The sequence below is a fragment of the Macrobrachium nipponense genome, chromosome 23, assembly GCF_015104395.2.
Source record: "Macrobrachium nipponense isolate FS-2020 chromosome 23, ASM1510439v2, whole genome shotgun sequence".
NCBI lineage: Eukaryota > Metazoa > Arthropoda > Malacostraca > Decapoda > Palaemonidae > Macrobrachium > Macrobrachium nipponense.
The window spans coordinates 70,536,822-70,561,821 of record NC_061090.1 but is presented as its reverse complement, the minus strand read 5'-3'; the positions used below and the strand labels follow the sequence as shown (position 1 = coordinate 70,561,821).

The 25,000-nt window shown below is 36.8% G+C and overlaps 1 protein-coding gene across 1 annotated transcript in view; it reads right to left on the bottom strand.

Moving 5' to 3' along the window:
* The window catches only part of LOC135201592 (SCY1-like protein 2), a 598,006-nt gene that overhangs the window by 325,782 nt on the left and 247,224 nt on the right, over positions 1–25,000 (bottom strand). The window contains exon 2 of the mRNA XM_064230627.1: positions 5,378–5,512. Within this exon, the coding sequence (XP_064086697.1) occupies positions 5,378–5,512 (135 nt within the window). The remainder of the gene's footprint in view (positions 1–5,377; positions 5,513–25,000) is intronic.

Below are 25,000 nucleotides of genomic sequence, written 5' to 3'. Positions count from 1 at the left end.
TGGCAATAGTACAGAATGACTCGTAGTACAACTGAACATGAATGGAAAGGCTTATAAGGATATATGATACTTTGTCATCTATTTGAATATTAATACTGGAGGCCTATTCTCCTCGAAATCAATATATGTGACGGTACTGTACTAAATTACCAACCTGCAATAAATATTGTGCCGTATTTAATGTATTCGGTATTACACAACAATGTACCCTCGTGAACATTTCGTGGCCTAACCCCGGCCTATAGTCTACTCATTTGAATTAGACTTTTCCATGAATATATAGTCTTTGGTAGAATGGAAACTTATGCCCAAGTTACTATAAATGAAAAATGCGCAGCAAAGTGTTAAAGTAACAAATTTCTAACGATTTTCAAAGTATAAAATAATACGTTTATAAGAATTTTAAATTCTACATGAATTCTAACGATTTTTTGTATGCCACGATGAAATTTTTTCTGAGGTTTGCTCTCGAAGATATCTATTTATTTTGTCCGAAAAATGGTACGCAATGATGGAATCGGCCCAAGGCTAGCACCTGGTTTTGCCCTATGGAATTAAAACAAACCATGATTGTAAATATCCTAATATTCATACTCTATAGTAAATTATATATCAAATGCCCCGCTTTCCTGTGAAAGCATTCATGTAACGAGGTTTACCTAATTTTATCTTTTTGAGTTGTTCTTTTTCCAAACATCGAGATACAGCAAATGGCAAAGAGATAAAGCAAATAGCCGGGTGTAGATGACTGAATGACGGTAATGAAATTTAAAAAAAAAAACGATCAGGCGAAGGGAAAAAGATACGAAGGACGATAAAAATAGAATGGAGTGTGAATAAACTTAAAAGGAAAAGCAACATGAAAGTCGAGTAGGGGGAGGAGGAGGAACAGAGAGATATAGTGACAAAGGGACGAAACAACCTTCCTTGAATGTCAAAGACATTAGAGCAAAATGTTCAAATTCTTAGCAAAGCGACAAGACTACACCTCGTCTGTACAGCTTTCCAAAATAGCATATTTTTACAGGAACAGATCTCCTCTGTATCAGTTGTGTCATTTTAGAATTTTCTGGGGTGGGGGGCGGGGGGTCAGGCAAGGGTTTAGAACTTATGGCATGGGTTGGGTAGCGGGCGAAGGGAGCCCTATCAGCTGGGGGTAGGGCGGGCACTGTAAGTCCCCCCGGAGGAATTTTTGGAAATTTGTGCGCATATTATTATTTTAAAGGCTTGGGGGGGGGGCCGCTATCAGTGTCTTGAAAGGGGCATTTGCCCCCACAAATCCCCTACAAATGAGCTTTTGCTTTGTATATCCTTTCCAAAACATTTACTACAGGAATATATATCATCTGTATATCCTTCCCGAACCATCTTTTTGCAGGAATAGATCTCCCCTGTATATCCCTTCCAAAATATCTATTACAATAATAGATCTCGTCTCTAAATCCTTTCCAGAACCAAATTTTTTTTTATAGGAATAGATCTTGCCTGCAAATCTTTCCAAAATATTTATTACAGGAATAGATCTTGCCTGTATATCCTTTCCAAAACATTAACACACAGGAATAGATCTAGTCTGTAAATCCTTCCCAAAATAATTTTTTTTTTACTGTAATAGATCTCTTCTGTAAATCCTTTGCCAATCATTTATTACAGGAATAGTTCTTCTCTGTAAATCCTTTCCAAAATAAAATTTTTTATAGGAATAAATCTCTTCTGTAAATCCTCTGCAAATCATTTATTACAGGAATAATTCTCCTCTGTAAATCCTTTCCAAAACAAAATTTTTACCGATCGTGAAGGGTGAAATCCGAGGAAAGCTCTCTGGCAAGAAATGGCCGTTCTGTCAGGCAACCAATACGAGACCTTCGTTTATCCAGATGCTCGGCCGTCGGATCTCCCTGGATATCCCAAAATAAACACTCTCTTCATTTTGTAGACCGGCAAAGGGGCAGCTATATTTACCTTTCTCCCAGAGCAACTCTCCCATAACAAGGGATGTATCAGAAAGATCCGTCGTTATCCAAAGGTACAATTGACAACCGACAAGATTCAGTTTCCCGTTTTCTTTCGTTGTAAAAAGTCATTCAGTTTTCTTTCAATGTTCCTGTCATGATATTCAAACCTGATTATATAATAAGAATATATCATATTTTTTTATCTTCTTGTTTCGTTAGATATCATGAATCATTAATTAAATCAGTGTGCTTTATTTGGCATATTAACCCTAATTCAATATAACTGCTTTACGGGAATTCACGTTTTTAATTTTCATTTCGTCTACACCTCAATAAAGTCCGCGAATTTTCTTTTAGAAAATACCATTATCGCAAAAATTAAAACAGATTGGTTTTCAAGCCTAGATTTTTTTTTTACTTTTCATTCAATACACGAAAAGTTCATTTAAGTATATATCATCATATTAATTAAATCTTCTCCATTTTGGTTAACAGAAATCCTCACCATTTTGACAAACAGAAATCTCCATTTTGATTAAGAGAAATCCTCTCCATTTTGTTTAAGAGCAATTTCCATTTTGATTAACAGAAATCCTCACCATTTTGATTAAGAGATATTTCCGAAAAACAGAAATCTCCATTTTGATTAACAGAAGTCCTCTCCATTTTTGATCATTAGAAATCTCCCATTTTGATTAAGACAAATCTGCATTGATTACCACAATTCCTTCACCATTTTGATTAAGAGATATTTCCGAATAACAGAAATCTCCATTTTGATTAACAGAAGTCCTCTCCATTTTGTTTAAGAGTAATTTCCATTTTGATTAACAGAAATCCTCTCCATTTTGATTAAGAGATATTTCCGAATAACAGAAATCTCCATTTTGATTAACAGAAGTCCTCTCCATTTTGATCATTAGAAATCTCCATTTTGATTAAGACATCTGCATTTTATTACCAGAAATTCTCTCCATTTTGATTAAGGGAAATGTCCATTTTGATTAAGAGAAACCTCCATTTTCATTAATAGAAATCTCCATTTTGATTAACAGAAATCTATCCTCATTCAGGTCTTGTGTAAGCATCTAATTCATTCTCCTAGGTATTCTCTATTGTCAGGTTAAGTGGTTTTGTTAGAACAATCGTATTCCTCTTGTTCATTAGTGTTGTTTACCCATTAGCCATTAACCTGTTCTTCTTTCTTTTTGGGTAAAGTGAGGTGACATCTGTCGGGCGATGTCTGATTTTAGTCAGTCAGTAGCACAACTTCGAGGGGTCAGTACAGAGCAGCTGCAGGTATTGCTTACCTGCTGATCTCGACAAGAGGTTGGGGATCTCCTTGTCTGTTGGTGTGGCTTCATCTCTGTTGGCAGCATGTGGCTGTCATGACGACAAATTCGTCTGTTGGCTATGTTGGAAGTTCGACTCATCTGTTGGAGTGGCTTCGTTCCAAATGGCAGCGTGTGGGTGTCTCTACGACAAAGTTCGTCTGTTGGCTATGTTGGAAGTTCGACTCGTCTGTTGGAGTGGCTTCGTTTCAAATGGCAGCATGTGGCTGCCTCGACGACCAGTTCGTCTGTGTGATGTTTTGTGAGCTCACCTCTGTGTAACCTTATTATTGTTATGGTATTTTTGATTTCTTGTTAAGACATGCAGTGTTTTTTTATACAAAAGTTCTCGTTATATTGAATTGTGTAATTATGAGTGTATAATTTTTGTTGTATAATCACTAATAAGTATTTCTAATGTTAGTTTTTGTTCAGTCATTTGTGTGTATTTGTGAAGTTTAATTGACTGACTATTTATTGAGTGATTATTATCTGATCCTTTATTGTAATGATTCCCCTACGTTTTGTGTGATTTATTTACTGTGCTGCTCATGTATTAATGATTCATTCATTTAGTTATAAAGTCAGTTTATTTGACATTTATGTGCTGTCTTCTTTTATTTTAATTTTAAAGTGATTAATAAGTTTATCTACTGACTCATTTGTAGATAATGTATACTATTATGAATAATAAATTAGTTTGAGGTACCTTTTTTTTTTAGTTCCTTCCTCCGTTGTTGGTCTCATTCACTGCCAGTTTTTCCAGTCCCGTTTGCTTTAGAATTTAAAGAACCTGATGAACCATAGACGGTTCATAACATCTATAAATAGTAGAGTCTACGTGGATGATAACGTCGTAATTACTTTCCAGACTTGTATTCTAATTTCAACCGTTAACAATCTCCACGAAGAGCCATTCTTCAGTTACTATAAATTAGCTCTGTTTTTTTCGTAACTGATCTTTTCCTCTTTGTTCTTGCTCTTGCCACAGGTGACCTACTTAGCCTAAAGTGTCATACAGACATCATAAGTAACTTTTTGAACATCACCTAACAGGCAGTAGGCATAGCTTAACATCTTCAATCTGACCCAACATATGGGTGGTTTTTTTTAACATCCTCAATCTGACCCAATATATGGGTGCTTTTTTATAACCTAACCTTAGGTCAGGAAGGTGTGAATGCTGTGACCCAAGTTTCCCAAACTAACTTATATTCTAGGGCCCCGTCCACACGGTCGAGCTTTGGTCGACGAACTTTGTCCGATGTGACGTCAGAAGCGGAGAAACAGCGGGAAAAGTCAGAACTTTGCCGCATTTTCTCTGCTTCTGACGTCACATCGAACAAAGTTCGTCGAGCAAAGCTCGGCCGTGTGGACGGGGCCTAACATTCGCGGTCTACCCTATAATTGGGGTTTCATACATAGCCTATAACGTCATAAACTGGCTAACCTTCTTTACCTACCATAATGTGTTGAGGTAAATAAGTTAATGTTGTAGACGTTAGAGAAGGGTTGTAATATAACGCCCTTAACCCGAGATCTTTTGATATTTAACTCAACGGATCTTAAGGACACCGTGACCTAACTTGTTATAGACGAAAACTCTTAATGATTTTTTTTTTTTATCTGACGGAAAATATCAGCCGCTTCATCACTGACACTTCCGTCTTGCCTCTGATAGGCAGATTATCTGAATTGTAACTTCCGGTAGGTAACGGAACAGTCACTGAACTCGACTGCAGATCCTTGCTATTAACTTAAAAAGATAATAGTATTAATAATGATAAAATAAAAAATAAAAAAAACTGCGCCGAAGAATCGAGTTATTTGCACAACATATAATACTGCCTGAAACATTCAGCCACGACCCGGTGGTGGCCTGTGTTGTTAGCACCTATCATATCGGTGCCAGACGCATGATCATGGCTAAGTTTAACCTTAAATAAAGTAAAAACTACTGAGGATAAATGGCTGCAATTTGGTATGTTTGATGACTGGAGTGTGGATGATCAACATACCAATTTACAGGCCCCGAGCCTCAGTATTTTTTTTTTTAATCTGTCGACAACTTCAATCTGACGTTTTCCTTACCTGGAGGAGCCGTGGATGTCTGTACCTCTCAAGCTGCCTGATGCCGTGTCTCAGGAGTTCCGTCACTGTCTCTCTCCGTCTGGGTTTGTGAAGTTTCTCCGCCGTCTTCTTCTCGAAGACGAACACCGACACTTCCTGCAAGAAGAGGATGAACTGAGTTGTAGTGTCTGGCGCTAGATGGCAACACTGAGGCTTAGCTCAAAATATCTACATATCAAGGAACATTGTTCTATAATATTCATAGTGGCATGAGTCTTGAAATGGAGAAACGAATCCGCAGTTATGTATGGGTAATACATTATATTTATGAATAAATATTTAGGGAATCTAACAGATTCACAAAACTCTCTGTAGAAATTAATGTTTTCAATACAGGCACCCTTACATAAAGGTGGATTTGTTTCTCCAATGAGCAGTGTTCTATGGATAGGCATGACTAAAACACCTTAAAGAGATAAATGGTACTTTTTACTAAGTACCTCCCTGTTAAGCATCAGTTACATTTATCTTTATAACGTAGCATTATATCCTCAAACAATAACAAGGCGTGATCGAACCTCCAGCTTACTCGGGAGCTTGCTAAAATCTACGGTCTAATAGAGCGTTGGTTCGACAAAAAAAATTACAATAAATATGCTATATTTTACTAAAAACAATTTTTCTGAACTTTTTAGGCTTTTCCATAGACCTTTCCTACACCGAATCCCCAACAACAACAACAACAAAACAACGACAACAAAGTAGTTTGTAGGCTTACTCCCCGAGTAAGCGAAAATGTAGGTAAAGTGATATCTTGTCGCCTGTAATTGTGAGTTGCTTCATCCACTCCTAGCGTGAATATATGGGTGAACATCCTTACTGGATGACAACCTTCATGTATGATATATATACATACTATATATATATATATATATATAATATATATATATATATATATATACACATATAAAAAATGAAAAATTATCCTTCCTTGTATTCAGCAGAGAAAATGTAAATCACTCAATGTATTTGGGTAACTATTCAGAGATCGAGGGTAGCTTACTACTGAGTAATTTTGGCGAAGGTATGTTCTTTATTGGGTGCTGTTGTGTTATCATTTAAGTTAGGTTTTGAGCAAACGCTGAATAAACTCCCAGAGACTGGGTTATCAATTTTTGAAAGTCTATATATAGACTAGGCTATCTGTTTTCAATGTTTTACAATAACTATCAAAGTTCCGTTTTTATAAATGTATTTCTCGAAAGGATTTCCTGGGTTTACTGTCTGTCGTAATTATATCTGTCATTTCCACATTTGCTATTAGAACCCCCCCCCCCCCTCTCTCTCTCTCTCTCTCTCTCTCTCTCTCTCTCTCTCTCTTAGTCTTTCAGTCTGCCTCTCCTCTCTGTCTCTTTAACATTTACTATCCTAACACCTTCAAAACAAGGCTTAAAGCACTAACCTGTTTCAACCTTCTCTCTCTCTCTCTCTCTCTCTCTCTCTCTCTCTCTCTCTCTCTCTCTCTCTCTCTCCATCTAATGGCAGTAAGATCTCTGGAAAGATTTGTTTTTTCCATTTTGATCCCAGAGTCCCGGAATAAAAGTTTCCTCTTTTCCCGAGAGATTCGACGGAAGTCAAGAGATGAGAACAGATCTCTCCCCCGGTCCAGGTACAGACAAGATGTTTGTTTGCTCTGCGCGTCCTCCCGACACCAAGACGCTTTCGCAAACTTCCTATAGTAAAATCGCATCAACCGTGCATTTGATGTCTAGGCCAGTCCCTTACGACGCTCCTGGTTGGCTGTCGATAAGCCAGTCACAGGGCTGGAAACTCTCAGTCTCTCTCGAGAGTTCACATAGGCAGGATGTATGTTCCATCTCTCCTGAAAGACGTATATCTCAGGAGAGGTGGAACATAGATACTACCCACGCGAACTCTCGAGAGACTGAGAGTTTCCAGCCCTGTTATTGGCTTATCAACTGCCAATCAGGAGCGTCGTAAGGGACTGGCCTAGACATTGGATGCACTGTTGATGTGAATCTACTAAAGAACGTCCGCGTCTCTTGTCTTCCGAGGCTGAGGTCTTTACAGTACCGTCTTCCCTTTGAAAGCTTGCATACGTACATGCGCATGCATACTTATGTACAGGCATACATACATACATCCACTAATTTGCGATGTCACTTTTTTTGGGGGGAAGCTGATGTATCTACCAGTATAGCCCGCATGAACCCATACATACATACATACATACATACATACATACAGACTAATGTACATGCATACATACATGCATACATACAGACTTATGTACATGCATGTTCCTCGTTGGATGAGAGGTTTTCGTGCTCGCCTACCAATCTGGTGGTCCGATCTTCGACTCTCCGCTCGGCAGAATCAGAGGAATTTACTTATAGTGATAGACATTCATTTCTCGATATACATATATATATATATATATATATATATATATGATATATATATTATGTACATGCATATCTACTTATATACATACATACATACATCTTAACTGGTGATATCCACGTGAAGCAGTATTAGGTATGATCAGTGTCCGGATGGGTAACCTTCATGAAATCTTTCGGGCGGGCTATGGATCTAGCAGCCTAATCCTAAATTTCCTTGCCAAAAACCGAAGGGGAACACCGTCTTGCGCATCACACTAAATAAAAACAGTGTATTCTCTCTCTCTCTCTCTCTCTCTCTCTCTCACACACACACACACACACACACACACACACACACACATATATATATATATATATATATATATATATATATATATATATATATATATATATATATATATAGTACGCCAGCTCTAAAGGAAACGAGGAAATTACTGTAAATGTACCACAAGCAAAAATAAATATAAACCCAGAAGAGCTGAGATCAAACACAGAAACTTATATTGGAGAAAATAAGAACCGGATTTGAGAGAGAGAGAGAGAGAGAGAGAGAAGTTAGGCAAGAAAGAACTGAAAAAATCAATCAAGCGTAAGTCAGTAAATGAAATAAAATTTTTTTACCCAAAGGCAGAGTTTGACTGAGTAATACCAACCTACTTGACAAGGAATAATGGAGAAATAAGGAAATGGATATCCTGTCTTCGAGACTGAGAGGCCGAGACTAATAGAAAATAAAAAAAAAAAAATAAATAAATAAATAAAGAGAAAACGAAGGAAACAGAAACCGATGAAAACCTAAACAAGCAAAGGCTGAGGGTTTCCAGAAGTCGTGTGGAACAACAAACGTATTGCATCAAAAAGGTAAATAAGACGGCGAGATCAAAGAGATTAGGTCTGGAGGGACTTTGGGGAAGGGGGCGGGTGCGGAGAGGGGGAGGGGGAAGGTTGTGGTCGGTCGAGAAGGCGTAAGGGTAGAGGGAGGGGAGGAGGAGATATGGAGGAAGGAGGGAGTGGAGTTGGGGGAGGGGGCGTAAGACGACCAAAAACGGAAAAACATAGGTCACTTCGCCTGAGGTAAACACTGGCGGAAAATATTGTTGGCAGAAGTCTTTCTCGCTGGCTCTGGGTCACACAACAGAGAGAGAGAGAGAGAGAGGAGAGAGGCGAGAGAGAGAGAGAGAGAGAGAGAGAGAGAGAGAGAGTCTCTGTGGAATGAATATACATCTAAGAACAAAGACGATGTTGATTATTGCGCCAAGAGAATTGCTCTCTCTCTCTCTCTCTTTATGCATTTATTTATTTATCTACATTATTATTCCTTATTTTAGTGAATTTCAAGAAAGCATCATGAATAAGTATTCAGTCTTATGTATTATTTGCTGTTCATCTTACCATTCATACACTCAGAAAATCTCCTAAACATGGTAAATGTAGATGTAATTTTTCATAATCTTTGTCATTACCATAATAGTAAGCTTCTTTCCCCCTATATATTTATTAGGTTCCTATATACATATATATTTATTTCAATTATTCATCGTATATCATGTATACAAAATGACTAATTACTGTAATATCTGTACTCCCATGACAGTCAGTATAATCCAGTTAAACTTTCATGAATGTCACTAACTAAATTCCGTGAAGTATCAAGAGAGAATTCGCTTCATAAGTTAACAAACAGTTCACGTTTTGCGAATCTCTAAAAGCATTTACTACATTTTCCGTGCATTATGAAGCCATACTGATATTAATTAATAATTCTGGTATACAAAACGCAGTCTCATCAGTCAGCTTCACAGGCATAAGTTGCATTTCATTATGCAAAAGTGAAATATACTGCTTTGTAACACAAAGACAGAGGGGTAATGTGAGTGACAATGTATTTTACTTTAATTAACACTTCTGGGTTTGTAAAAGATTTTTATGTCAATTATTTTCCTCCGTTTACCTAAAAAAATGATAACTGTAAAATACAATAATGTTTCCTCTTCTTTTTCTTTTATAACCTTTAAATTTATGCCTGGGTGATTCAGATACGTAGATTGACGTTGTATTGATATTGTTTATCTTATTGATTGGTATTTACAGTTGCTAATACCTAAAATCAATTGACAATACAAAAAAAACTATTAAAATGTTAGATAGTTTTAATTATATTCGCATAATTTTGAGATCCTAAAAGGTGAATAAATCTCTAGAATTGTTAACATATTTCGTACCTGTATCCGAAATGACCTCTCAGATCTTTGCAAAAGCTTAGCAAATATTTTCATGGAATAATCTCAGAATCCTTTACATGAATCTTATCAAATTTCGTAAATTTACCAGAACGAAGTAGTATCATTAAGTACCTCAATAACGTCCAGTTATGCAGAGAGAAAAATAAGGCAGGTCTTCCCTTCTAACCCATCTTGTGAGAAAGAGAGAGGTTAGCAGACTACCTGGTGTTATGTGACCAGTTTTTTTTTTTTTTTATTTCCCTGGTCTATTGGTCTATCCCCTTCAATAGCCTATAAGATCTATGGGCCTGTAGTACACATAAAAATTGTCATTCTTTCGACTCAAGGGAGACAATATATATATATATATATATATATATATATATATATATATATATATATATATATATATATATATATGCATGTATGTATCTTTGTCTGTGTTGAATGAGTGTGTCCGTGTATCACTGATGAGAAACAGATATTTCCAATTCATATCACACCTTTATTCCGCAATACACGTGTGTATCAAAAAGCTTTTAATCCCACTCTGATCCTCACTTAATCCCCCGCGTAATCCTTCAGTTCTTAATTCACTCCCTTGTCTTGAGGTATTTCTGTGTGAACAACAGTCGGGAATACGATAAAAGGTTTCGTTCATTCACCTATTCTCTGCTTATGTGATACTTTAACGCAGCTAATGAACGCGGCCATGTGATTTGGAATTATTGGACTTGGAGGATTATTTTTTAAGTGAGTGCCGAGAGTCAACTCAACCAACCTTTTTAAGCCCAGGCCCGAAGCAAAGTAAGAAAAAAGGGAAGAAAAAGACGTTGGTTCCTAGGATAGGAATAACGTAGGGAGAAATAAAATACCAAAATGATCAGTAGAAAGACAGATACTGTTGCTTCGGCGTGTCATCCTTACAGGATTATTGATTTCCATCGAAACAATGATGAGAGAGGTGGCCCAACGGGTGGTACGAGATTTTAAGTTCATTTCAAGGCTATGAAAAATGTAAAAAAATAAATAAAAGTTCAGCAACTAATCTAACCTTTATATTCTCACTGACATACGATCATTCACCAAAGCGACGCGAAATTATCAAGAATATTTTGTGAGGAAGAAAAACAAATATTAGTGAGCAAACAAATAACTGTGCACCTAGACAGGTTAGTAGATATATACGTACTTTCCGGAATATATATAAAAAAATAGAGCAAGCTCAAAACGAAAGGATACACAAAGTTTATCGCATAGAACGCAACTTATATCGATGACCTCGATTCAAGAGACACTCAACTTGACAAAACACACTTGCAATATGCAATAGAAATGTTGAACGAGAACTAAGACTCATGAGCTCCCCTTATGCCCTCGTCAAATCCTCAAATGATCTAAACTTCCAGAAGAAACTGAGGGTCACGAAAAGGTGTTGAATTTAACAGATGGGATTCCAAAGACAGATCATTATATATAGTGATGTTTAGACGTTGGTGACGGTATTCTAATAGTGATGTTTAGACGTTGGTGACGGTATTCTAATAGTGATGTTTAGACGTTGGTGACGGTATTCTAATAGTGATGTTTAGACGTTGGTGACGGTATTCTAATAGTGATGTTTAGACGTTGGTGACGGTATTCAAATAGTGATGTTTAGACGTTGGTGACGGTATTCTAATAGTGATGTTTAGACGTTGGTGATGGTATTATATATAGTGATGTTTAGACGTTGGTGATGGTTCTCAATATAGTGATGTTCAGATGTTGGTGATGGTATTCTATATAGTAATGTTTAGACGTTGATGATGGTATTCTATATAGTAATGCTTACACGCTGCTGATGGTATTCTATATAGTGATGTTTAGACAGTTGTGATGGTAATCTGTATACTGATGTTTAGACGCTTGTGATGGTATTCTATATTGTGATGTTTAGACGTTGTTGATGGTGTTCTATATAGTGATCTTTAGACGTTGGTGATGGTATGTTATATAATGATGCTTCGACTCTGGTGATGGTATTCTATATAGTGATGTCTAGACGTTGGTGATGGTATTCTATAAAGTAATGTTTACACACTGCTGATGGTATTCTATATAGTGATGTTTAGACGTTGGTGATGGTGTTCTATATAGTGATGTTTAGACGTTCGTGATGGTATCATATAGTTATGTTTAGACGTTGATGGTGGTATTCTATCTAGTAATGCTTAGACGCTGGTGATAGTATTCTATATAGTGATGTTTAGACGGTAGTGATGGTATTCTATATAGTGATGTTTAGATGTTGGTGATGGTATTCTATAAAGTGATGTTTAGACGGTGGTGATGGTGTTCTATATAGTGATATTTAAACGCTGATGATGGTATTCTTCATAATGATGTTTAGACGGTGGTGATGGTATGCTATATAGTGATATATAGATGGTGATGGTGTTCTATATAGTGATGTTTAAACACTGGTGATGGTATTCTATATGGTCATGTCTGGACACTGGTGATGGTATTCTATATAGTGATGTTTAGACGTAGGTGATGGTATTCTATATAGTGATGTTTAGACGTTGGTGATGGTACTCTATATAGTGATGTTCAGATGTTGGTGATGGTATTCTATATAGTGATGTTTAGACGTTGGTGATGGTATTCTATATACTGAAGTTTAGACGTTAGTGATGGCATTCTATAAAGTAACGTTTAGACGTTGATGATGGTATTCTATATAGTAATGCTTACACGCTGGTGATGGTATTCTATACGGTGATGTTTAGACGCTGGTGATGGTATTGTATATTGTGATGTTTAGACGTTGGTGATGGTGTTCTATATAGTGATCTTTAGACGTTGGTGATGGTATGCTATATAGTGATGCTTAGACTCTGGTGATGGTATTCTATATAGTGATGTCTAGACGCTGGTGATGGTATTCTATATATTGATGTCTAGACGTTGGTGATGGTATTTTATATACCGATGTTTAGACGTTGGTGATGGTATTCTATAAAGTAATGTTTACACGTTGGAGATGGTATTCTCTATAGTAATGCTTAGATGCTGGTGATGGTATTCTATATAGTGATGTTCAGACGGTGGTGATGGTATTCTATATAGTGATGTTTAGATGTTGGTGATGGTGTTCTATATAGTGATGTTTAGACGTTCGTGATGGTATTATATAGTTATGTTTAGACGTTGATGATGGTATTCTACCTAGTAATGCTTAGACGCTGGTGATAGTATTCTATATAGTGATGTTTAGACGGTGGTGATGGTATTCTATACAGTGATGTTTAGACGTTGGTGATGGTATTCTATAAAGTGATGTTTAGTCGTTGGTGATGGTATTCTATATAGTGATGTTTAGACATTAGTGATGGTGTTCTACATAGTGATATTTAAACGCTGGTGATGGTATTCTATATAGTGATGTTTAGACGGTGGTGATGGCATTCTATATAGTGATGTTTAGACGTTAGTGATGGTATTCTATATAGTGATGTTTAGACGTTAGTGATGGTATTCTATAAAGTGATGTTTAGACGTTGGTGATGGTATTCTATACAGTAATGGTTAAACGCTGGTGGTGGTATTCTATAAAGTGAGTTTAGACGGTGGTGATGGTATTCTGTATACTGATGTTTAGACACTGGTGATGGTGTTCTATATAGTGATGTTGAGACGTTGGTGATGGTGTTCTATATAGTGTTCTTCAAATGCTGGTGATGGTATTCTATATAGTTATGTTTAGACTCTGGTGATGGTATTACAAATAGTGATATTAAACGGTGGTGATGGTGTTCTATATAGTGAGGTTTAGATGCTGGTGATGGTATTCTTTATAGTGATGCTTAGACGTTAATGGTATTCTATAGTGATGTTTAGACAGTGGTGATGGTATGCTATATAGTAATGCTTAGACACTGGTGATGGTATTCTATATAGTGATGTTCAGACGTTGGTGATGGTATTCTATATAGTGATGTTTAGACGTTGATGGTATTCTATATTGTGATGTTTAGACGTTGGTTATGGTATTATATATAGTGATGTTTAGACGTTGGAGATGGCATTCTATATAGTGATGTTTAGACATTGGTTATGGTATTCTATAAGCACTATATAGCGATGTTTAGATGCTGGTGATGGTATTTTATATGCTGATGTTTAGACGTTGGTGGTGGTATCATCTCAAAATCTATGATGCATTTGTGACATATAATGTTAGTGATAATGATACCAAAGGAGTTTCTTGCGGATAATAACGATGACGATAGAATTCGACGAAGGTGGCGATGGTAGTGATAAATATTAGAGAGAAAAAATCATGGAGCCACACAAAGTAGAGATAGATTTGAAAGATAATGACAAAAAGACGAATAGCACAAACCAAACAGACTTTGAACAATTCCATCAGTAAGTACGAAGTTCATAATACTGAAATTTATAAGGGAGAAAATTGCTGCCCGAACGAATAAAATTAACAGGCTTAACTTATTGCGATAAAAAAAATCAAGTAGAAGCCAAACGGAATCACTGAGGTTGATCAACCAAGTAATGAGAATTATTCGGCGAATGATTTGGCTGAGTAATAGAGATAATTCAATAAATGGGCGTCAACAGAAAACAAAATAAGAGAGAATTATCCAACCGCACCGTCCTTAATGTAAGCGGAATAAACTTCATTATAATCAAGATGGGAGAAAATTCTCGTTGAATTTAACCCCGGAATATCCCTCCAGGACTCTTTATGCAAATTTATTGGGTAATTGAAGTGAAAAGTGGAGAGAGAGAGAGAGAGAGAGAGAGAGAGCTCACCAGCTGTCATTTTTTTTTTTTGCAGTACAACGAAGGCAGACAGATACGGTGTATTTACTTTTCCTGTGCTGCATGAAGAAGAAGAACAAGAACAAGAACAAGAAGAGAGAGAGAGAGAGAGAGAGAGAGAGAGAGAGAGAGAGAGACAGACAGAGATACTACTTTTCTTAATCAACAACAGAGACGGAGAGAGAGATTCATTTTTTTTTTTTTTTTTTGCAGTACAACGAAGGCAGACAGATACGGTGTATTTACTTTTCCTGTACTGCACGAAGAAGAAGAAGAAGAAGAAGAAGAAGAAGAAGAAGAAGAGAGAGAGAGAGAGAGAGAGAGAGAGAGACAGACAGACAGACAGACAGACAGAGATACTACTTTTCTTAATCAACAACAGAGACGGAGAGAGAGAGATAGAGCGCGCACCTTTCTTAATTAACAATAGAGAGACAGACAGACAGACAGACAGACAGACAGATTTTACTTCTCTTAATCAACAATAAAGAGAAAGAATGAGTGAGAGTGAGAGAGCATTTTTCTTAATTAACAAGAGAAAGAGAAATACTACGTTTCTTAAGCAACATAAGAGAGAGAGAGAGAGAGAGAGAGAGAGAGAGAGAGAGAGAGAGATGGGGCGTGATTTAAAGATTGGTTTCCCTAATCACCTAAAATAAAAGATTCTTCTGAAATTTAAGACAGAGAAAAACTACCCAGATGAAGGAACCCTTGAATTAATGTCAGAGATTTTATTGTCTTCACTTAGACTGAAAAAAAGGTTAATGTAACAATATCGACAGAAGAATATGGCAAAACACTCATAAGAACGTTTATATATCGACCTTTATTTTCGAATACATTACAAGGTAAATGACTGTAGGCGCATGCATATATATATATATATATATATATATATATATATATATATATATATATATACATATATATACATATATATACATATATATATATATATATATATATATATATATATATATATATATATATAATATATATATATATATAATATATATCCATATCTAATGTAGCACGAAGGAACACGTACTTGAGAATATCCTTAAATAGATAGAAAGGTACAAGTACTTTCGTAGTATATTCTACATTATATATATCTATATATATATATATATATATATATATATATATATATGTATATATATATATATATACTATATATAATATATATATATATATATATATATATATATATATATATATATATATACATATATACATATATATATGAGTGTGTGTATATATCTATATATATATATATATATATATATATATACATATATACATATATACATATATACATATATATAGATATGTATATATATATATATATAGTATATATAACATATATAATATATATGAAATATATACATATGTATACGTACATTTATACATATATACGCAAACACAAACATAAACATTCCATTTGTTAAAAACCAAGCATAAGCCAAATAATGCAAGAAATACAAGCAGGCAGATGCGAAATATAATCCACCTATTTCCAAGTCCTAAAAATGACGAAGAGAGATTAAAAATTCAAAAAAAGAATCGACTTAATGATCCTGCAACTTTCGTTACTCAGAATGAAACAGGATCTTAACGAAATAGATTTTTCCGCTAAAAGTTATAGAAGAAGTTGCTCGCGGTAAGAAGTTCCTCTCCATTCGCAAGAGAAGAATGGTCATGAAATCAGTTATTACTGTCTAATCATTTGAAGGAATTCAGCTCTCTTCCATTAAGTTTTGGTTTCCTGAATGGCTTAGTTCAGAAGTATATATATATGTGTGTATATATATATATATATATTAATATATATATATATATATATATATATATATATAATAGACACTATTATTACTAAATATGTATATTTATTATTGTATAATTTGAAGGAATTCAGCTCTCTTTTATTAAGTTTTTGGTTTCCTGAATGGTGTGGTATATAACAGATCTATATATATACATATATATATATATATATATATATATATATATATCTATATACATATATATATATATATATATATATATATACATATTATATATATATACATATATATATTATTATGTATTTAAATAGAACTATTATTATTATATGTATGTTTATTACAGTATTTTTTAAAGGAATTCAGCTCTCTTTTATTAAGTTTCGGTTTCCTGAATGGTGTGGTTTAGAACAGACCTATATATTTTTTTAAATAGAACTATTATTACTATATATGTATGTTTATTACTGATTAATCATTTGAAGGAATTCAGATCTCTTTTATTAAGTTTCGGTTTCCGGAATGGTGTGGTTTAGAACATGACTATATTTTTTTTAAATAGAAGTATTGTTTTTTATATTATTTACACCGCAACTGTTTTCCGAAACTCCTGGCAGAAGTTAATACCTTCATCTTAATCGGAGATATAAAAAAACGATTTAGAATGTATTAAATTTCCCAGAATGTTTTAGATGACGTGATGATGTTCAGTAATTGACGACTTTGACAAATCTAAGTCATCACGGGATGAAGCCGTCTTTGCAAATCCTGTACGAAGCCTGTTGGAAAGCCGTTACTTAATCATTACTTACTTACTTTACTTTATCTTCCCGCCACTGGCCAGTGGCATAAGGCTGATACAGTTCCTCTCCATATGTCTCTATCCCGAGCCGTTTCCCTTGCTTCCTCTAAGTTTTGGATTTCATCCCCAAGATCCCTGACAATTATGTCTATCCACCTCGTTCTTGGTCTACCCAGCTCTCCTGGGGTCTCTATTCCCTTCCATCCTCTCAACATGTCCAAACCACTTAATCATTACAGTAAAAAATATATTAATGGATGAGTTAATTATTGCTAGGCAAAAGATGAACCCTATTCACGTTGAACAACCCCAACTGGAGGCACTGACTTGAAATTCGTTTCTAAAGAATATGATGTTCTTTTGAAAGAAGTACCTACCAGGCCATAGGAAATACAGAGAGGAGAAATCAGTTACGAGTAAAGGAAAAACAAATTAACAAACTAATATATAAATAGATAAAATATAAGTAAACTATACAAGGGGAATTTCATTTTCACTTGGACTTGTGGTGTTCCAATGAACAACATCTTCTGGGAGACAGTTCCACAGACCAGCGGTGTGAGGAATAAAGGAAATTAGATTTTGTTATTATTATTATTATTATTATTATTATTATTATTATTATTATTATTATTATTATTATTATTATTATTATTGTGGTGTTGCGAGCTCTTGAGTACGGTCAGAGCACCTCTCCGGCAGGAGGGACGGGTAGGAGACTCATACGGCGGGCGTTGACGAGTCTTGCAGACCTTCTCAGGTGGGGGGTATCACAGGGAGCCTCTTGATTGGCTTCTACCTGAGTGACGTCACCCCTGGTATTATTCTCATGTCCGGTGTTCGTTTCATGCGCGCTGGTACTGTCGTTAGGGGGGAGGGGAGGTGTGGTCCTCCTGACACACGCTTCTTGGGTGGTATTAAGGGGAGGCTTTTCTTCGAGGATGAGCAGCGCTTCTAGGAGACGCAGACGTCGTGGGTCAGGTGCTCTCCCGATGATCTTAATATTCCTGACGATGTCGTCTCTCGTGATGTTTCTGTGGTGTACTACAAGGGCGTGCTGCCTAATGGCGCCCTCCTGGGCTGGGCATAAAATCCTCTTTGACAGGCGCATCGTCGTCATGCCGATGTAAATCCCAGGGCATCCTTGGGCGGGGCATACGTATCGGTAGACGAAGTTGGACGGCTTCAGGGGGTTTCCTACCGGTGGGGAGGGGTTGTTCTTCATCAGGAGGTCTTTCGTACGCCGATTCTTGTAGTAAATAATGAGGGACACTCTCTTTCCTTCCTCCATGGGGCGGACGTGTTCATCTATTATTTTCTTCATGGCTGCTTCTTCTTCCTTGTATTGGTGGTGCATGAAGGCTTTATAGAGAAGTTTGATATCCTCCGGGGGCGGAATGTTCCTTCTCTCTTCCTCCGTCATGTACCACTTGTCAAGGGCGGCTCGAGTTTCTCGGTTTACGAGTTTGTTCGAGTACCCATTGTTAATTAGCATCTGGGATGCTCGGTCGAGTTCGAGGTGTGTGTCCTGCCACGTCGAACAGTGCGAGAGGGCCCTCCTGACGAAGGCCCTGACTATGGTGGTCTTGAACCGCGCAGGACACTCGCTATCACCATTCAGACAAAGTCCGAGGTTCGTAGCTTTGGTGTAAACTGTAGTCGCCAACTTCTCATTCGTCTTCGTGACAAGGACGTCGAGGAAGGGGAGCCGATCGTTGCTGCTGTACTCGACAGTGAAGTTGAGTGCGCTGTGCTGCAGGAACTGCTGCCGAAGGGCTTCTACCTCATCCTCGCAGTCGGCTTGCACGAAGATGTCATCGATGTAGCGTCCGTAAGTGCGGGGACATCTGTGTTGCGAGAAGACCCTTTCTTCCACTTCTCCCATGTAGAAGTTAGCGAAGAGGACTCCTAAGGGGGACCCCATCGCTACGCCGTCCTTTTGGCGGTACATGTGTCCTCGGTGGGTGGTGAAAGGCGCTCTCTTCGTACAGATATCCAGCAGGGTTCTTAAGGAGTCTTCTGGGATGTTAGGGGTCTCATATCGGGATTCCTATATACCCGCTCCATGATGATCCCTATCGTCTCGTCGACTGGGACGTTGGTGAATAGGGACTCAACGTCTAAGGACGCCATGGTTCCCGCACCGGGGGAGTCGCGGATCTTCTCCAAAAATTCCACCGATGAGGTGAGGCAGTACCTGGAGGGGATATAGGAGGTCAGAATTTTATTAAGGCGTTTGGCCAGAGCGTAAGTCGGGGCGGGCGTTTGGCTGATGATCGGGCGTAGGGGGTTGCCTTCCTTGTGGGTCTTTACGTTCCCGTATAGGTAGCCGAGGCTGTAGTCACCTTGGATGGGCGGGAGGTGTGTGGCATTCGTAGCGGCATTCACGGCTGCGATGACCCGGTTGGCGTCGCGTTTGATGTCTTCCGTCGGGTTCTTCGTAAGTCTCTCGAACTTAGAGACATCAGACAAGATGGCGTCGAGGCTCCCGGTGATACCCCCCACCTGAGAAGGTCTGCAAGACTCGTCAACGCCCGCCGTATGAGTCACCTTCCCGGGAACCAATGAAAACCCGTCCTGCCGGAGAGGTGCTCTGACCGTACTCAAGAGCTTGCAACACCGCGATAAAAGGAGATGGACTCGCCACTGGTATTATTATTATTATTATTATTATTATTATTATTATTATTATTAGCCTTTGCTATCTTAAGCCAACCGACGCAGCAAAATAAAGTAGTGACATCATAAACTGCCGAATAGCCATGACGTGTTTGTGGAATAAAAAGATAAAATATTTCAAATGATCAAAAAGTGTCAAACATAAGTTATATACGTTCCCACAAGAGCATAAAACTATCCCATCCATCGCCAAGAAATTGGGGGACAGAGATCGTAAAAAAAAAAAAAAAAAAAAAAAAAAATTCTTTCCGAAACCCAGCTGGTTATGACCCAATTTGTTCGTATTTAAGGGAATGGTTCTCAAACAATTCTACCTTGACTGACAGATCGTTTATGCGATCTTGCCTCCTGACGTCTCACGATCGCGAAAGAAACAAGTAAAAAATGCCAATCGAGTTTTCTGTATATCGTATAATCGAGGCCACCGAAAATAGATCCATCTTTTGGTGGTCTCTACATGGTGCTGTGCGAGCAGCTACCCATGAAACTTTCAGCCACGCCCTTATTATTGCTATCAATAAAGTAGTTTAACCAGACCACTCAGCTGACTTTCAGCTCTCATAGGGCTGGCCCGAAGGTTTAGATTAAAAAAAAAAAAATCATGTTTAGGCCAGAGGGCAGCCACGCCCTGGTGATGGATTGTCATATAGCGTTGTCAGACGCACGATCATGGATCAATTTAACCTTGAATAAAATAAAAACTACTAAGGCTAGGGGGCTGCAATTTGGTACATTTGGCGATTGGAGGGTGGACGATCAACATAACAATTTGCAACCCTCTAGCCTCAGTAGCTTTTAAGATCTAGGGGCGGACAGAAAAAGTATGGACGGACGGACAGACAGAGCCATCGATTGATAACAAGACATCGCTCTCAGGACTTCAAACTGAGAGGTCAGAGTACAAGACGGATATTCTCGAGAGTGACATCTGAGAATTTTCTCCGTGAGTGGACCTGAAAACATTCCGGCATGGCGATAATGAAAGGAAGGTTTATTCTTAACGCAAAGAGAGAGAGAGAGAGAGAGAGAGAGAGAGAGAGAGAGAGAGAGAGAGCCGATACGCGGTAATCCGCCCACCCCTTTTGTGATAATTTAAAATCTTTTTTAAAAATTGCAGAGTTCACTCCGGGTTCTCGAGGTGCCTGGCATTCATGCCAGCGATATCGTGATTCTTTTGTCGACTTTCTTTTGATGACGGAAGCTTTTGTGCTGAAGGACTTTCGTTTAATTTGGATGCTGTACGATACCAGAGAGAGAGAGAGAGAGAGAGAGAGAGAGAGAGAGAGAGAGAGAGAGAGAGAGAGAGCACAATATCGTGAATTGTGGGGCTCAAGTAAAATATATATATATATATATATATATATATATATATATATATATATATATATATATATATATATATATATACATACAAACAGGACCCCATTGAAACTGGATGGTATCAAGCGGCGATATTTATTTTAAAAAAAAAGTTGCAAGCTTTCCTGGACTAACATTCCTCAATAACAAGTATCCAGGAAAGATTGTAATTTTTTTTTTTTTTATAAATATCTCCGCTTGATACCATCCAATTTCAATGAGGTCTTGTCGGTAATTGCATTAATGCACAGTACAATTATGCAAGTGATAAAGTTAACATACAAAAACTTCCAACCAAGTGCAATGGAAATGAAAAGGAATTGAAAAAAAAGAAAATATTTCAGTATTGGGGATACTACGCTAGACGCACAAAGGAAGCAAACTTCGTGATTCTTACGCGTAACGTAATTTGCTGGGCGGTAATTTCCAAGATAATTAATTACCCGGGTATCCAATTACTGGCATCAGGTATCAGATGGCGACGAGATACGGTAAAGGCATTTTATCTGTTCGAGGAGAGATGAGTAACGTCGGAATGGGGATTCAATTATGCTTTTCTGTTCATGATCGAAGGATGCTGGTGGGTTTTAAGACTTCCATTAAAAAGGATTATTATTATAATATTTTTTTTTTGAGGTAGCTGGTGTTGGTGAGATAGGAGTTTTCGGAACCTTCATTTCAGTTTTGGAAATCTGTCTGCGAGATATATATATATATATATATATATATTATATATATATATATATATATATATATATATATATATATATATATATATAACATATATATATATATATATATATTATATATATATATATATACATATATATCATACATATATATGAATTATATATATATATATATATATATATATATATATTATATATATATATATATATATAAATATAAGGGCCAGGCGGTAACTGCCAGCTAGCCAGTTTTGTACCCTGCTTTTGAAATAACGGTAAAATTAAAGAAAGGTCAAGCCATCATGGAGGAGTTATGGAGTTCCATTTGAGAACGTCTGTGCGAGAGAGAGGAGAAGAGAGAGAGAGACGAGGAGAGAGAGAGAGAGATGGGGGAGAAAGAGAGGAGGAGGGGTAATTGGTGGTTGGATGGTTAATAATTGGATTGGCTGTTGGAGAGTTCTGGGTTGTTTGTTGGTGCTGTTGATTGTTAGAGTTCTGTGTTGTTTTTTTTTTTTTTTTTTTTTTTTTTTTTGGTGAGTATTCAGTCTTTGGTGAGAGCTGGTGATAACAAGTAGTGTCGACAGCAGTCTGTTGAAGGATTGGAAGTCGTTCAAGTTGTGTTTTGTTGATTTGTTGTTGTTGAGTTTGGTTTTGTTGCTTAAGAGTTGTTGTGCCTGTATTGTTGGATTTGTTGTGCTTTTTAGTTCTTGAGTTGTATGTGATTGTTGTGGTTGAAGGTTGTTGTTGTTGTTATTCCTTGATGTTATTAGTGTGTGTGTGTGTTGCCTTTTGTGTTGTTGGTGATTGGTTATGCAGTGGTCTTGGGTTGTGGTGTGTTCCTTTTTCGTTGTTGTGTTGTTAAGTAGTGGTTGTGTTCCTTGGTTGCTGTTGTGTTGTTGTGGTCCTTGGTTGTTATGTTGTTGTTGAGTTGTTGGGTTGTAGTCCTCGGGTGTTGTTTTGTTGTTGGGTTGTGGGTTGTGGTCTTTGTTGTGGTTGATATCTCTGTGACCTCAACCGGCAGACAGCACAGCATAGCCCGGAGTATCTGGAGTGGTTGGTAAGTACATGTGTTTTGTGATATTTTTGTTCTGTGTTGGTATAGGTCAATTGTCCTGCGTGAATTCTGTAGTGTAAAGAAGAAAGTGTGACTGAGGGTGAGTTTGGCACCAGAAGTGAATAGGTTTATGTGGGAGGGGATTTACCTGCTTGTTTTTTAAAGCTTGTGATCCCGCCACAACATCAAGTTCCGTTTCTCGAGACGTCACGTACCGTCAAGAAACCAAGAAACTATAACCTACGCTCTTTCAATCTTCATGAACTGAAACTGGGAGGCCACGGACTGGACGACGGAAAGTCTAAACGTTGAGTTTACTATGGTAAATTCATCTTTGTCACACAAAAAATAAGCAAAACACTTATTAAAAGTGATAAGGCAACCTTTCCTGCAGGATTGGAAAAAAAGGAGAAAAGGAAAGGTTAAGGACCGAGTGTAGAATGAAAATGAACAGAAAAACATAGATTTAAAGAAAAAAAATTCACCAAAAAGAAAAACAAGTTGACAAAAAAAGAACAAGAAAGGTTAGAACCAGTGTAAAATGAAAAGGAACACAAAAAAAGTTGTAAGACACGAAATAAAAAAACCGAAAGTAAAATAAAAAAAAAAGTAAAGAAAAGAATAGAGGGATAAAAATACAGATTTTTTTCAAAATCAGGAACGAAAAGGTTCTACAAAAAAAAGTCTGTGACGAGAAATAAAAGAAAAAACTCATCAATACTTTTCTTAATTAGTTAAGCAAGTCAAGAATACAGAGCGAGGGAAGAAAAAAAACTTTAGGAACGAGTGTAGCGAGTGTAGACTTACAGGGAACACAATAACATGGATTTAGAAAAAAAAAAAAAAGTTCACCAAAGTCTGTTAGACGCGGAATAATAATAAAAAAAAAACTCATCCACAGTATATCTTAATAAGTTGAACAAGTAAAGAACACAGACTGAATAAAAAAAAAAAAAAAAAAAAAAAAACTTCAGGAACGAGTGTGGACATAAAGGGAACACAAAAACGTAGATTTGTCAAAAAAAAAAATGTCTGTCAGAAGCGCAATTTTAATAAAATCGTCCACAGTTAATCTTAATCAGTGAAACAAGTCGAGAATACAGATGAAAAAAATAAAATAGAAAAGAATATAGGAACGGGTGTAGAATTACAGGGAACACAATAACATGGATCTATAAAGAAAAAAAGTCCACAAAAAGTTTGTTAGACGGACACAGACTGTATAAAAAAAAACTTCAAAAACGAGTGTGGAAATAAAGGGGAACCCAAAAAGCGGATTTAGAAAAAATCCACAAAACAAAGTCTATCAGACACGGAATTTAAAAAAAAATAACTCATTCACAAAAGTGAAACAAGTCGAGAATACAGATTAAAGAAAGAAAATATAAAACGAATAAAGGAACGGGTGTAGAATTAAACGAAATACAAAAACATGGATTTAGGAAAAGTCTAAAAAATAAAGTATGTCAGACGCCTAATTAAAAAATAAAAAACTCATCCACGGTTTTTCTTAATAAGTGAAACAAGTAAAGAATACAGACAGACAGGAACGAGTGTAGAATCAAAGGGAACAGAAAAACATGGATTAAAAAGAAAAAAATTCTGTCAGACACGAAATAAAAAAAAAAAACTCATCCACAGTTTATCTTAATAAGCAAAACATTGTTGCTTTTCCCACCGGGGTCTCTCTGGCATTGTTCTCTGTTTCTGCAGAACTATAGAGACGCCTCGACCTGTGAAAGCGCTTTCAAAAACGCTCATTGGTGCACAATGAAGCTCCCGTGATGTTAAATGTATTGTTA